Source organism: Dendrobium catenatum, unplaced genomic scaffold, assembly GCF_001605985.2.
Source record: "Dendrobium catenatum unplaced genomic scaffold, ASM160598v2 fragScaff_scaffold_671, whole genome shotgun sequence".
Classification (NCBI taxonomy): domain Eukaryota; kingdom Viridiplantae; phylum Streptophyta; class Magnoliopsida; order Asparagales; family Orchidaceae; genus Dendrobium; species Dendrobium catenatum.
The window spans coordinates 1,097,029-1,112,549 of NW_021319133.1; the positions used below are offsets into that span (position 1 = coordinate 1,097,029).

General features: G+C 32.2%; 1 protein-coding gene across 1 annotated transcript; it reads right to left on the reverse strand.

Moving 5' to 3' along the window:
• Positions 1-3,980: 3,980 nt before the first annotated feature.
• LOC110105644 (40S ribosomal protein S8) lies at positions 3,981-11,245 on the reverse strand. The gene is made up of 5 exons (XM_020835224.2): positions 11,089-11,245; positions 10,933-11,005; positions 10,258-10,594; positions 4,347-4,522; positions 3,981-4,250 (listed from the first exon to the last, which is right to left on the reverse strand). Exons 1-5 carry the CDS (start codon positions 11,090-11,092, stop codon positions 4,166-4,168), a joined length of 675 nt encoding a protein of 224 aa, XP_020690883.1. The 5' UTR covers positions 11,093-11,245; the 3' UTR covers positions 3,981-4,165.
• Between the last annotated feature and the right edge of the window lie 4,276 nt (positions 11,246-15,521).

The window sequence follows — 15,521 nt, forward strand, 5'->3', positions numbered from 1 at the left end:
CACCCCTAAACTACCCCAACCAATCCCGTCGTGAACTCGATCTCCTTCATATTTCGATAGTTTGTCGTTGCCTGCACCCAACAAGCCTTATCGTGAACCCCTTTTCTCCTTCACACAGACAATTTTTCAATATGTACACCATTGAGATCTTGTTTTATATAACTCGATGGCAATTTTCAATTTGTTCAAACTCGATGTATCGGAAGAGGTCGATGATTTAAATTAATTTCAAGTCACATTTGAACCATATTCGAACTAAGGTTACAACAAAAATTTGATTTTGATTTGATTTAAGTTCGAATCAAATTTAAATAAAATTTGAGTTAGGCTTGAATATGTTCTAATTTGAAATAGTCCAAAATAATTTCAAATGGCTTAGATTTCAATAAACAATCTGCAAATAAAATATCAAATTATCCTCTGTTGAAGCTAATTTTGTTTGAAATGAAATTTTTGTCATATTTCTTTAAAAAGGAAACAAGAGAAATATTTGACCAATTACAGTTTGAGGTGTATATATATATATATATTACAGAAGAAAAAATCTAATGGCATGTTATCAATAATATTTGGCTGTTTATTTGTGGTGTCCTAAATGGATAAGGCAATCAAGATTTAATCATTCTCTACAATTTTTTTTTTACACAAACTAAGCTTAAATGAAAATCTAAATTAGTTTTTCAACCCTAAGCTTTCTTAATGCTTTACTTTTCAGATCACAAGAACAATTTTTGTTTGGCCGCTGCTTTTTTATTACTTTAAAAAAAATTACTCGAAAGTTATTTTATATATTAACTTTTTTAAAAGTTATTTTCTCTCCAATAATTTTATAATCATCTTTATAATAAGTTGTAACTACGCCAAACTTATCCTTAGGCTTCGCTTGAGACAGCTTTCTTTCTACTTTGTATTTTAAATCATAATTATAATTTCTATTTTATCACAATTTTTTTATTATTTCCAAAAAAAATTTATATTAAGAAGTTAATTTTTACAGTCTACCCAAAAAATTATTTTACCCACTGCAACCTTATAACTATCTTTACAAAAAGATGTGCAGTCATTTCAAATTGGAAAACTCTTTAAATTCTTGCCAATTAAAAAAGGTATATTAAATAGAAATTTATTAAAAGGTCGCTGATTTTGTTAGTCGATTCAAGAAATTTCACAGCCCAATGTTTCAAGAATCAAAATGTTTACTGCATTCTACGAATAGAGCTGTCAGCCGGGCACATGTTGCTTCCAATGGCTGCAACTAAGCAGATTTCGATTTCGTTTGCGACAGCTTTTTTATTGATTTTGAAAGCAGTTTTTTAGTATAAAAATTAATTTTTTAGTACGAAAAAGCTGATTTAAGAAGAAGAAAAAAGCCACATCCCAAACGAAGTCTTCATCTATCGGCAGGAATCTAAAAAGACAACTGGCTTGCATGATGAAGCATCAGGCGCCATCTATAAATAGGATCCATGCGCGCACACACACACTTGAGCTCTACATCTAGTTTCAAGCTATCAATAGCCATGGCATCCTCCACCCATCTCTTCCTCTCCCTCTTCCTCCTCCTCCTGGTCATCTCAGTCATCGGAGACGACAGAACGGAGATCCCAGACGCCATAAATAACTACGCCATACAGAACCTCGGCCGCACGGCTGTGGCAACATACGATTACTCGACCAACCGAAATACTAGTTGGATTCGCTTCTGTCGAGTTCTCTACGCCGCTCAAAATAACGACGATCACTCTGTATATTCCCTCACGCTTTTGGCGTCTATGAAGAACAGAAATGGCCGTCATATGGACGGCTATGATGCAGTGTTGCATGTCTACTCTGATTCACGCGTGCCACCAGATTTGACTGTCTTTGTTCCTTATCCTGACCAAGGAGGGTTCATGGGAGATGGAAAACAGACTCCTCTAAAGAACCCAGTCGACTGTTTTGTATTGGACAGCTCACCTTGATTTCGCGGTAGGGAGCTTTAACTATCAATTAAGAAATCTTGAGTTCGAGAGAGATTATTACGTGCAGAGTCTGGACTAAGATGCGCCCAAATTTTATGAGGGTACACAGCAAATACACAGTTCTTTACTATGTACCCTCACAAAACCGGACGATCCGGACTCCACTCGTAATAATCTCTCGGAGTTTGAATGTTGCATATGTGTTATATGAGTGAATGTCTTAATTAGCTTAATAGTACAAAAAAAAAACTACTTTGTATTGATTAATAGCTTAATGTCTGAAAGTATTTGTGCATGTATGTGTGATGGTTTGTATTAATTTCAGCTTTGCTTGTGAGTTCACTTGAGTTAATAAAATATGAAGTGTATTAAAAATTATTAAATTTATTTTAAAATTAGCGTAATAAAAACACTAATTTTAATTTATTTTTATAAAAATCTTATAAAAAATATTTTGATATAATGATGTTTGTATTTAATAATTTATATATAATGAATGAATTTATTGATGAAATATATCATTAAAAATTAAAATTTTTTAAAATAATTTTTATATATATAGAAAGAGATTAGAGAGAATGTAACAGAAAATTGCTCAAAAGAAGTTGATGCATTCACAGGGAATACTTTGAAAGGTACATTTGAAGCTGAATCAAACTGCAACAACGTTTGCAGCCTAAATAAAACAATAAGAAAATAAAAATCTCCTATAACGTACAATGCGTATATTTTAAATGAAAAAAAAAAAAAAAAAAAAAAAATTGGGTGAGGTACCTTAAACCAATTTTGAATTAAAATGGATAATTTTAAATAATTCTAATATATATAAAAAAAAAGTAATTGTCTTATTGCACTATGTTAAAATAGATTTAATAACTTTGTTGCTCATGTGGATAAAAAAAAAATTAATTATGATATTATTATTATGAGCTACTTTTTTTCAATTTAAATTTGATTCTTTGATGTTAACACTATGAATTAAAAAAAAAAATAGATTTGTTTAATTAAAAAATAAAAGACAAACAATATGAATACAATAATACTAAAAAATATCATAATAAAATGAGTTAATGGGTCAGGTTCGAATCATTCAGGTTACTTGCAGATCAGATTCGAATTTATCTTTTTGAACCATTTATTAAAATGGTCAGATTTGCATTGGCTGGTTTAGGGTTAAGTCAATTTTAAATCAAATTTGAATTTGACCCATTAACCCATTAACCCATTTTGACAGTCAAAGCTCCCAATCTATTTTTCCTATCTTGTAAGAATAATTTGGTTATAAATCTGTTTTTTTATGCTTTTGAGCGAATTAAAAGTAAATTCATAATCTTTGTTATAAATTTCACAATATGTTTCATTTCTTTTTTATTATTTTTTAAAATAATTTTATAATAATTTTTTTAAAATAAAATAAATAAAAAGATGGAACAAGATTGTCATTCATTATTTTCTTGGTACCATCTAATTTACTAAATTTTTAAAAGAAAAGAAGATTTGATGAATATATCGAATAAAAATAATGGCACCAACCTAAGACCCCCATGCAAAATGGTACCACACATTTTGAGCATCATGTTGAAGAGTTCTCAATATGCAATTTAGGCTTTATCTGGACAACTTTCTTACTGCTTAAAACAACTTTTTTTAGTACAAAGTATTTAAATTTTTGTATTGAAAAATTGTTTTAAGAAATAGCAAGAAAGCTGTCCCAAACGAAACATTATTTTGATCTGTTGATTAGAGCTTAAACTACCAATCAAGAAGTCTTGAACTCAAAACTTTCATAACAAGTTATTCTCAATTTACACTTCATTAGATCACAATAATCTTCTTGTAACAATGTGCTCGAGGTCGCATACAGAGAAAATTATTTAATTTATTCAGATTTAAAATAAAGGAAACACGTGGCATCCATCCCAGCCATCCAATATTACTTCCAGTGCTGTTTGTGGTGTGGATATATCTGAAAGGACTGAAACACTTCTCTAATGAAATCTAGCTTTGCAAGAACAAACATAAATTAAGCAAAAAAACAAAGCATTAAGAACCTCAGTTCACCACCATTCGAACAGAACAAAATCCGCTACTACAAATAACAGAAGGAAGCCTTTGGTTTAAAGATTCAGCAACAGTTGAAAAGTAGCTTAGAGGCATAAAAAAGGAAAATAATAGTACTTCAGTTGAGCTTCTAAAGAGTTTACTCAGGCAGCTGCACCGGCACCCTTGCCTTTTTTCCTCTGGATCTTCTTCAGGTAGAACTCCAGCTCCTTGCCTTCGATAATGTAACTGAATAAAGAAGCAAAGCAGATTAGCTCTACTGGAGGCTTACAGAATTAGATTTTTTTGAGTTTTTCAAGGAAGAGGAGGAGATTGTGTTATTACCCATCAGCTCTGCCACATTGGCCAGGGCGGGAGGAGATACAGGCCAGGAGACGCCCACCACCAAACTGCTCCTCAATGTGGGCATCAAGCTTGCGGCCCTCCTGCCTTTTCTCCAACTTCCTTTGGACGTGGCTACTCTTTTTTACCTCTTCCTGCTGGGCTTCACCCTCTTGTCCCTACCAAAAACACACAAACAAACAGGAAGGTATGAGAGCAAAGCGTGACTAGGGCTGTGATCACAGGTCGGGTTCGGGTCCAACCCAAAACTGACCAGACACTATTCAACCCGACCTAAACTCAACTCATTTTTGCAAACGGGGCAGTTTTCAGAACCTGAACCCGACCTGCTTCGAGTCCGGGTCAACCCAAACCCGAACCGCTTCAAGTATATTTTACTAAAAAAAATTAATTTAATTCGATTTATTTAAACCTAAATCGAATTAAGCAATGTCAAGGCAAGTGGCAGAAAGACATCAATCTTTGGACAAATTGTCATTGTTGAGTGGCAAATAAGAGAGGCATTCTATCAATATAATTGAGATGACTGAGTGGCTCCAAAGGAGTGGATGCAGTCTTCAAGTCAAATGATGTCTACACGATTAAGAATACCAAAAGAATACTTTGCTTGTGAGATATAACAGCCAGGACAATTAGAAGATATTTCAAGATAAAAAAAAAGTATTGTGAGATATAACAGCCAGGATATTCAAGTCAAATGATGTCTACAGGATTAAGAATACAAGAGGAATACTTTGTTTGTGAGATTTAACAGCCAGCAAAGTTGGAAGATATTTTAAGACAATAAAAAAAAAGTACCGTTACTGACCCAAATCCTTCATCTCAAAGAAATATTGGAGATACCTTCTACGGCCCCAGATAATATTAGTGATGCTATGTGATAATCATATCATCCACATAAAAAAAATTAAATTGTACCTTCGAAGGATTAACAAACAAAGCAGAATCATAAGAGACTGACTGACCAGTCGAAATTTTTTTAATATAGCTACTAAAACTAGTGAACCAAGCTCAAGAAGCTTGTTTCAGCCAATACAAAGCTCATCTGAGGCAACAAATTTTATGATGGAATGTAATGACAAGTATTAGAATTTGACCCTTAACATAACACAATGAAGAAGAATGATTTTTGTAGTCTACGTGGATGAAGAAGAATGATTTTTGTAGTCTACCCCACGTAATGAGATAAAAACTTGATATTGTTGTTGTAATGTAATGACAAGTGATGAGCGCATATAAATTTCATTCACAATATCACCGATAAAAAAGGCATTTTTTGTGTCTATTGAGAAAGGAGGTCCATGGTGAAGTATTATAGAATTAGCATAAATAGGAGTGAATGTTTCAACAACTTCAACACAATACTCCCATGTTTATTATTCCAGTGTTATAGCCATGATATTTTATTTACAAATCTAATTCTTTGCTACAATAGTTGATTTTCTAACAAGGCGACTACTTCATGTACTTTCATGATAGTTCGTTTTATATTGTTGAATTATTAACCAATTATTCATTTTTAATGATTTGAGAATATTTTTAAAATAGCATATATCTCACTACACGCTATGCACTCTAGTCCGAGGAGAATCATGCACAATAGTAAACTAATTGTGATTAACAAATAAGATTTATTAAAGTTAACATAATATACAATTAAGAAGGATTTAATGTCAACTTCTCAAATGCAAATAAAATGTCATACAAACTTTTTGTATAACCACATTTATCCAATGGAAAGAAGAAGAAATACAAAGAAGGAAAACCAGGATCGATCCACATCATCTCCAATGAGCAGGAATATTTTCTGGATTTTCTTGTGGACCCCTCTTAAAGCTCTCGATCTGGTCACAAAATAGGGGAGGTTCAACCTTACAAAGGGAATAACTGTTATCCAGGAATATTGCAGTCCTGAAGAAGAAACGCTAAACCCTTTGGCTCTATTTGGTGGGCTGGTTTTACCGAAATCTTAAGCATTTGTTGTTCAAGAATTCTTGTAATAGTTTGAGCCTTTCTTTGTTTCTTTGTTTTTTAGTCCATTCCTCTTTCTTGTGTCCTCAGTGTCACAAACTACTGTTTAAATAGAAAAAGAAATCACGCATAGTAAAACCGGTTGCAATGGCTAGGCAGTCAATTGTTGTTTCAACAGATACATAATTTTCTCCTCCTCAACATCACCTTAACTAGCCTTATCCCAAGTATTTGGGGTGAACATTATGAAAATTCATTTCTTTTGAAGAATACTAGAATGTTTACTAAAGAGTTAAACCTATTCTTCACAAATCAAATTGAAAAACTTATATTCATGTAATCTCAGATCTATTGGTTTAAATTCCAAATCCTCTAGCATTAATCTTATCAACTCACCCCATGGGTTTATGTTTTGTAAGTTGTTGCACATGTCAAATTATCTAAGTCTTTTTTTCGTCAACTCATCGGCAAAAATATTATATTTTCTCTTATATAACCAACCATTAATTTATTCTTACTAATTTTGACACACAAACATCTTAGCATTCTCATTTTTGTCTCAATCAATATAGATATCAATGATCTTTTCACAATTTAATATTCTAATCCATATAACATAACAAACCTAATTGTAATTTATAAAATTCACCTTTAAGCATCTATAATATTCTCTTATCCCACATAAATCCCAAAAGGCTCCGCTATTTTAATCATTTAACCTTAATTTTAGAAATCATATCATCATTAGTGTCTTCATATAAACCTATCACACATGAGTATCACATTATCTCCTAATAATATTTTAATAATAATTGTCATCGTCATAACAACCAAAAATGACATAGTATATATTCAATTTTTGTTCTGCTAATTCTAAAGCTTTTGTCTTCTAAATATTTCCTCAATGTTGTAACTTTTAATTGATTCAATGGATATCTCACCAACTAGAGTTATATCAAAAAAACATGCACCAATGTACTACACTTTGAATATCATTTGTAAGCATCTACATATCATACATAAAAAGTAACAATATCACTATTGATTATTGATGCAAAGTTATGGTAATTAAAAACATTGGTACTCGATTATATGCCTTTTAAGAAGGCATATGAGTCCGTCGACACCTACTTCTAATATTAGTAGTTTCTCCCTTGCACATATCTTTAATAATGTCAATATATCATTGGTGCACACCTTTATGCTTTAGAGCACATCAAATCAATTCTTGTGGGTACACAATCACATGCCTGCTTAAAAATTAATAAAAATACATGGTTTCTAATTTGTTCTCTAAGCTTCTTCATTAATCATATTAATACAAAAATCAATTCCATAATAAATCTTCCTGACACAAAATAGGTTTATAAGTAAGGCTGTGTAAGTTTTCTAAACCTAAGTTCCATTACTTGCTCCCAGAGTTTTTTTTTTTTTTTTTGACTCATCAATTGATTCATATATATAATTAGTACAAACTAAAAAATCACCTTTGCTCTTAAATATTGGTATCAAAATGCTTCTCCAATCATTTGACATCCTCTTAGCCTATGAAATTCTATTTGAAAAACTTTTTCAATCAAATCATTACAATATCGCTCATGACATTTCAAATTTTAATATATATCTCGTCCAAATAAAAAGTTTTACTTTTATGCCTTTTTTTCTCAAAGCCAGCTCCACTTCATTTTTTTTAATGATCAATCTATAATATACTTAACCATGTTGTTCATCATACCCTTGCAAAATAATTTCTTTCTTGAATTTTTCAGTTAACAACTTCTCAAAGTAACATTTTCATCATTGCTCGATATCTTTATTTTTAATCATGGTCCTATTATCTTCATTTTTAATGCATCAAACTTGATCAAAATCAATAAATCTCTTTTATCTTATCAATTCTAAACATCCAATTTCTCCTTTCATGTACCAAGTCTATTTTATAAATCATCAAAAGTTGTAAGTACCGCTTTACTCATTACTAGCTTTCTTTCAAGTATTAGTATTCAATTTGTCACTTCTAAAAGTGTGTTTCTCGATCTTAATAACCTTTTGTACCTCCTCACTCCACCAAGTTTATTGACCTATGTACGATCTATTTCTAGACTCCCCTTAAACTAGTCATTTTATCCCACATCAAGTTTTGCTCAACTAAGGAATTTCAATTTGCCTCCATTAATGACTAATCTTCAAATTCTCATTTTTCAAATTCAACCACTTATGTTTAGCAAATAATTTGCTCCTAATAGCATTCTGTTCTCACATAATTAAAGAATTGCTTGTAACACAATTAGCAACAAAATACTTGCCTAGTAGTCAATGGCATGTTGAGCACACAAGAAAAAGATAAAACAGATTTAAGAATTAATACTATAACAATATAAAAACATAATAGATTTACCAATTCCATAGAACAGGTCAGTTGGTGAAATCGCCCACAAATAAGCATCAGAACAGGAAATATATAAAATGTGAAATTGCATCCAATATTGAATTGTTCATTGTATTAAAAGGTACAAACTGACAAATGAAACAAAGATTAAAAGGCTTATCTTATCTTTCTGATTTGTAATACTGATAGACATTTGAAGCAGAAAGAAAACTAAAAAGTTTCAGAAATTTTCATTATATTTCAATGTAATACACCCACGGAAAAGTAATTAGAGAGATTCTTGAAGCAACACATGCACAAATAAGCTAGGTATGCTTTGATTGTTTACATGAAAGAGAGGTTACTTCCAAAAAATAATGTAAATGACCAAAGAGTACCAGGTTTATCTATACTAGCTTGGAAAAACATTTAACTCTTTTTCTTTTGGACTTTTGAGCCAATTAAGGCAAACTCACACACATCACATACACAAGCTTCGAATCCAAGACCACTTGGTTGGTGGTCTTAAGCTCCTAACCAACACATTAAGGTGAGTTGTGTAACATTAACTCATATAAGTACATGAAAGCAAATTAGAATTATTGATGCTCAGAAGATGTCAATTTATCCGCTAAGCAGCACATCATTTCTTTATCACAAACCATTTTCTTCGTCCATCTAGAATGATCTATGGTAATAATAGGAAGGATGGATTGGTAAGCGATAAATGGCAATATTATAGAGACATAAGTGGTAGCAACTATTGAAGATGATGAAATAGTCGTAGGTGGTTTGGGCATTTATGAAGGAGAGTAAAAATGCACCAAGAAAATAGGAAGATAAAAATAAATTTGGAAGGATTTGGAAAGCTAAAGGGTAAAATAAAAATCACTTGACTATAAACCATGCAAAAATATTTAAGCAAAGCATATTTACTACCTCAAGCAACAACTCAACCAACAATAATGAATGAAGAATGAAATTTACAACCCCAACTAGTTAAAATAAAACTAAAAATGATAATAATGATGATAGATCAGGAAATGAAACCCTTCCATTATATGAAACATCAAATACAAAACTCAAAGGTCAGGCCCTACATGACAGCCAAACTCCGATACAATCTAAATGATCAACTGAAAAAAATTTCTTCTTTGAGAATTGCAACAATAACTCAGTAATTTTTACAGTTCAACCATGAAACAATGAATATAACCTAGGCAACAATTTTTCCCTTCCAACCATTGACAATTAAAGGAAAAATAAAACAACAATATCTCAATCTATGGGAAGAATTTTCATGTGATCCTTGTAACCAGCAAAAAATGTAATAGACTTGCAATGTCCACATTGAACAAGTTTCAAATTGAACACAAAGTAATGTTAACCAAACAATCATTGAAAACCCTAAATCATTTTATGATACAAATTCCAAAGTAATACTTTGCTAAAGAATATATGCGTACTGTTGTTATACCAAACTAACATGACAAAGCTGATGAAATGCTTAAGTATAGCAAAAAGAAGAAGTAAAAATAGGGGGAAAAAATCCACCTCAGGTGCATCCTTCTTAGATGAGGCAGCGGCCTTCTTCTTCTTCCCAAGTTCAACTCCATAATGCTGGAGGTACCACTGCTTGAAAGGGGTGGCATCAACCTGCACGATAGCACTCTTCACGAGGGTCTGCGTCCTCACGAGCTCATTGTTCGAGGCATTATAAACCACATCGAGGATTCTTGTCTTGCGGGTGATAGCCTCGCTCCCCCAGGAGTAATTTCCTGTGTCCAAGCGGAGAGCCCTCCACTTGACGTTGCCTCCTCGAACTCGAACCCTCCTGACCGTTTTGTTGCTGGAAAGTTTGGTGTTGGCTGGCTGCCGGCCTAGCTCATACCTTAAATAGTTGCAAAAGATAACTTATTTAAAGAACGATTTAAATAAAATCACTCTCGCCCGGAAGTGGGAGTACAATTCCATATGTAAATTCAAAGAAAAAGTGCTGCTTAGTTATGTTGATCCTCTTCACATATAATCCACCAATTTAACTAGGAAAATGGTCTATGTAAACAAATTATTGGAATTTAGAAAGCTTGTCATAATAATAGAGTTCCAGGACGGGTAAAAACAAGATAGAAACTATAAAAACAGACGCCTTGTATAAGGAGAAAGGGTCCTCAGATCAAGACTTCTTTTTTTCATGGCATGAAGAAAACTTGAGTGGAGGACGCTTACTTTCTCTTCTTCCTCCAGGCCTTCTTTTTGCCGCCTGTGGCGCGCTTCTTATGCAAGGAATCCCGAGAGATACCTAGGAGTAAAAAGAAGAATACGCCATGAATTAGATTCGTGCAGACACATCGACAAGTTTAGAAGCCAGGGATGGATCTTTACCCATTTTGGCCGATCAAAAGTAATGACGACGATTGCCTCCTCACTCGTTCGGCCCCTAAGCCGCCTCCTTGTCTCTCTTACCCTCGCGTCAGCTAGAGAAGATGAAACCCTAGGATCAATTTAAAGAGCCAGCGCTTCTGTGATCTACGGTTCGGCCCTTTTGCACCATACGGCTTATGATTATCGATATTGCAAAAAGATCCTTGTTAATCTTAGTAATTTTCTGGGGATTCATTTTAGTGCACTATCTTTTTACAAAAAAGTACTCACAAAATTTTTGGCTTGTCAATTAGAGTTTTAGGGTCCTACTTCAAGATTAATTATTTAATTATGTATCACAAGGGTTTAAAAATTGGACAGGATCGGCCAGTTCAACTGAACCGATTGAATCAGGAACCGATCGGGCAGTCGATCCGGTGCTACCATAAGAACCAGCTTGCAGTCAATTCAGTTCAATTACCGATTGAACCACTGAACTGCCGGATCATACGTGTTTGAATGAACTGGTCGGTTTCAAAATAGTGTGATTTGTGTCGCTGATTGCACATCAAACAGCTGGAGAAATAGGTTTCGTGAATAAGCTCTGAGCCGAAAGCCTGAAATCTTTTTTTATTTTAAAAATAACTCTTTTAATTATTTGTGTATATTTTTATTCATGATTTTGAGCTCTACTTAATTTTTTGTCACATAATTTTTAATAATAGCATCATTATTTTGATAGTTTATTTAAAAAAATAAAAGTTGCATTTATTACGTCATCTGGTTCAACCCCGGTTCAACCAGTCGAATCGTGAGCCTCTCAATCTTCTGATTTGTTGTGTTGTCTGATTTTCACAACATTGATTTGTCATAATAAATATTCTAAAATAATAAATCAAATGACCATTTAAATTAAAAATTAGTAATTAATTATTCATTATTTGTATGTATGCATAATATGTTATGATGATTATTTTAAAATAATAAATTTGTTTGAATTTATTTATATTAATTATGTAAGTGGGGTGAACAATAATTAATTAATATTTTTGATAGCTTCATTAAAAATTTATTTGTTTTTTACTTTGGAGAAAGTGATTAATTTTAGCTTGCTGATGTAATTGGTTTTTTATAATTTATTGATTTGTAATTAATAATTAACTTGGTAATTGGTTTAATTATTTGCTTAGCATGATTGAAAGTTAGTAGGAATTTTAATTTAATTTGCAAAGGTCATATTACTGATGTAGATTGACCATGATCAAATGATGATGATGAACCCAACATGATTTGATTTTACGTTCAATGCTATTTGTATTTTTATATTATTTTCTTCTTCATTTAGCTATTATTTTCATTACGTGTGATGAGATTTCATCTTCAGTCATAGTGTATATTAGTGTCATTAATGAATAAGAATGAATATTAATTCTTACTTCTTTTTTTTGAATTTTTTCTCTCTTTTTTTTCTCACCCGTTTATTTTTCTCAGTCTCCTTTTTTTGCCCTTAGGGGTCCATCTCCCCTTCTAATATTGTCATCTTCCACTCGCTCTCTTTATATGTGCACAATTTTTTGCTATAAAGATAGAATGTCGTAAACATAGATATTTGATATTATAAATGATATGCCCTTCTTCATAATTACATAAGGTGAAAGTACAAGGTAAGAAATTGGGCAAGTAGAGATTGTCTCATTAGTACCCTTGAACTTTTAGTTTTGTTGTTCTATGCATTTTATCTTCCTCTTTTTTTCGAAGCTCTTACTTCAACAATGGTTTGCTCAATTATCAATAGTCTTGAATGTTTTATCAAATCAAAGTAGAGATTCACTTCATTCATTAAACAAAAGAGCATGAAGCATCCTTTGCAAGAGGTGCACCTTAGTTAGGGCTTTATTGTGAGAGTTTTAATGAGTTCAATTCCCTAACTCTTTCTAACACAGAGTTATGCTTCTATTAAGATAAATTTAGATTGATCTTGTTTTATTCTTCTTTCTTAAATTCTTTGATATATTATCCTCTTCTCAATTTAGGTAATGTCGAACTCTTCTACAAGCTTGGTCTTCTTTAGCATCATCCTCCCCAAGTAAAGGGTGAAGTAGACCCTAAGCTCTTTAGAAATATGTTTACTATAAAAGCTTCAAAATGGGTATATTATGTTTCTTTTTCAAATGTTTCATGCTAGAATTATTGAAAAGTAAAGCAAATAGTTAAAACAATAAGTATTTTTTCAAATAAGTTTACTAAGAGGTGGTCGATCAAAATCATGTCTGTAAAGATTTAAAGAGACATTGTGATCCCACTAAGTCTCTTATGCTTCGTTTGGGATGACTATTTTACTGCTTCTTGAAGCTGCTTTCTAGTACAAAAATTTTAATATTTATACTAAAAAGCTGCTTAAAAAGCTGTTTTAAGAAGCAATAAAAAAACCGTCCCAAACAAAACCTTAGTTAACAAGTGCAATCGGGTGTGAGTTGACAGAATATATTCTAGATTGCAAGTTGTACTCATTCAAGAAAATGATCAAGGCAACACTTGACCTTGAACCTCAATTAGTAAGCAAGGCTTTAATTTTTTAACAAAAATTTGTTGTTTACCTTTTACTAACCTATTGAGTTTAGATAACCTGTTGTGATTTTTCCTTCTATATTTTTTTATATTCTTGGTGATGTGTATGCTGATATAAATATGAGTTTGGAAGTTGACATCTACTTGTGTGTCTTCTTGGATGTTGTCGTCAAAGAAGGTAACATCATCTTTGAGGGTAGAAAATCATTGAAGAGGCAATGAGTTGTCCTTAAGTAGTAGAGGAAGATGAGGAGAAGTCTAAAAGATTTATGAGGCGAAAGCATCATCATGGGATGAATACGGCTAACCCCATTAAAATTAGTTTGGGCACAAGAGACAATCCATAGACTTGAAGAAGGAAAGGTATCATGATTTCAAAAGGTGATCTGATGAGGAATGTAGGACTTACAAGGGAAATGAATCTTTAATTTATCCATTGGCCTTTGAATAACATTTTCTTACTACTATGACATAAGTTCCTTCAATTAAGATCAGGGTTTGGGTAAATATGTTGTCCACATAAATGTTGATTCCCTAGAGCCGGAGGGAGTGCTGACTAGTGATTTATACATTATGGCCATGTATAAACATATAAAGTCATGGTATATGAGTTTCTTTGTGAAGAGAAGCAACAAAAAATATTGTTTAGCCAAGCATAAAAATAAGGATAACAATCTTGAGAATGGAAATAATAAAAAATTTTGAGGTATACTTCAAAAGATAGTGAATTATTTTGTGACCAAATATATAAGCTAAGAAGGTTGAGTTAGTAAAAGTTAAGGAAACAATAAGACCTTTGAATGATACATTATCTAAGAAGGATGCTTTCTTAGGCATGATAGTGAAATAAATGAAGTCGTAGGAAAAGCCTAAGAATGTAAAGGAGATGCATGAACGTTCTAACTCCAAAATCTTGACGTGAGAATAATAATAAGATTTTTGAATTCTATAATACCAGCAACTTGTAGACATATTTGTGGATATTGACATTAACAAATACAATGTCTAAATACTATCACATAAATCATTTTTGGGAAAAAAATGATAGATAACTAAACCTAACAAAAATACTTAGGCAATAGACATTTTTTTGGAGACATGAAAAGCAATAATGGTTCGTTTTCGCTTTTACTCATCTCTCGCGACTCATGAGTCACGACCTCGAGAACGGCTTTCATTAGCCCCCCCTGAATAAAATTTCTGGCTCCGCCACTGTACAGATGTATAGTATTTAGCTAAATTTTTTATTCTTTGAGCTGTCAAGTTGCAGGGAGTAGTCACATTGTATGAGTTGTAAAGTTACCTTATAAAATCAGGCCATCATGGTGTATTATCAAAACATATTTGTAGGCATGTATTATCTTGTCATATAGACACTAGCAATAAATTTCATTAAATACTTTTCATATTTTAGTTGTCATATCTTAGGTGTTATTCTCTGTCTATATAAATTGAAGATGTAAATGTTCATTTGATGAGCAAGATCTGAATCTTGTAGCCTTAAGTTTGTTTACTAGAGTTGTCCAATCTCTTGTTCCTTATTCTGCAATGTATTTGCCAATTATGGATAAGATTCAAAGAATTCCCATCAAGCAAATGATTGAAGAGGGAATCACTCATTTGAAAAGAAAGTTTGGCGCTAACTTATGATGACAATCATGAAGAGAAGGCCAAATGTAATGAAATTTTCTAGCGTGTTATGTATTTCTGGAGCGAATATGAAGATTGCTTGTTGCAACATACACATAATGAGATTATGAAAGTAATGCTATACATAGTCGGTGATGATCTTAGAGACAAGGGGTGACAATATTTACATTAGAGATTCATGGATCATGATGAGTATTTGGTTTCACTAGACTTTCTCAAAGGTCAAATTTATGAAT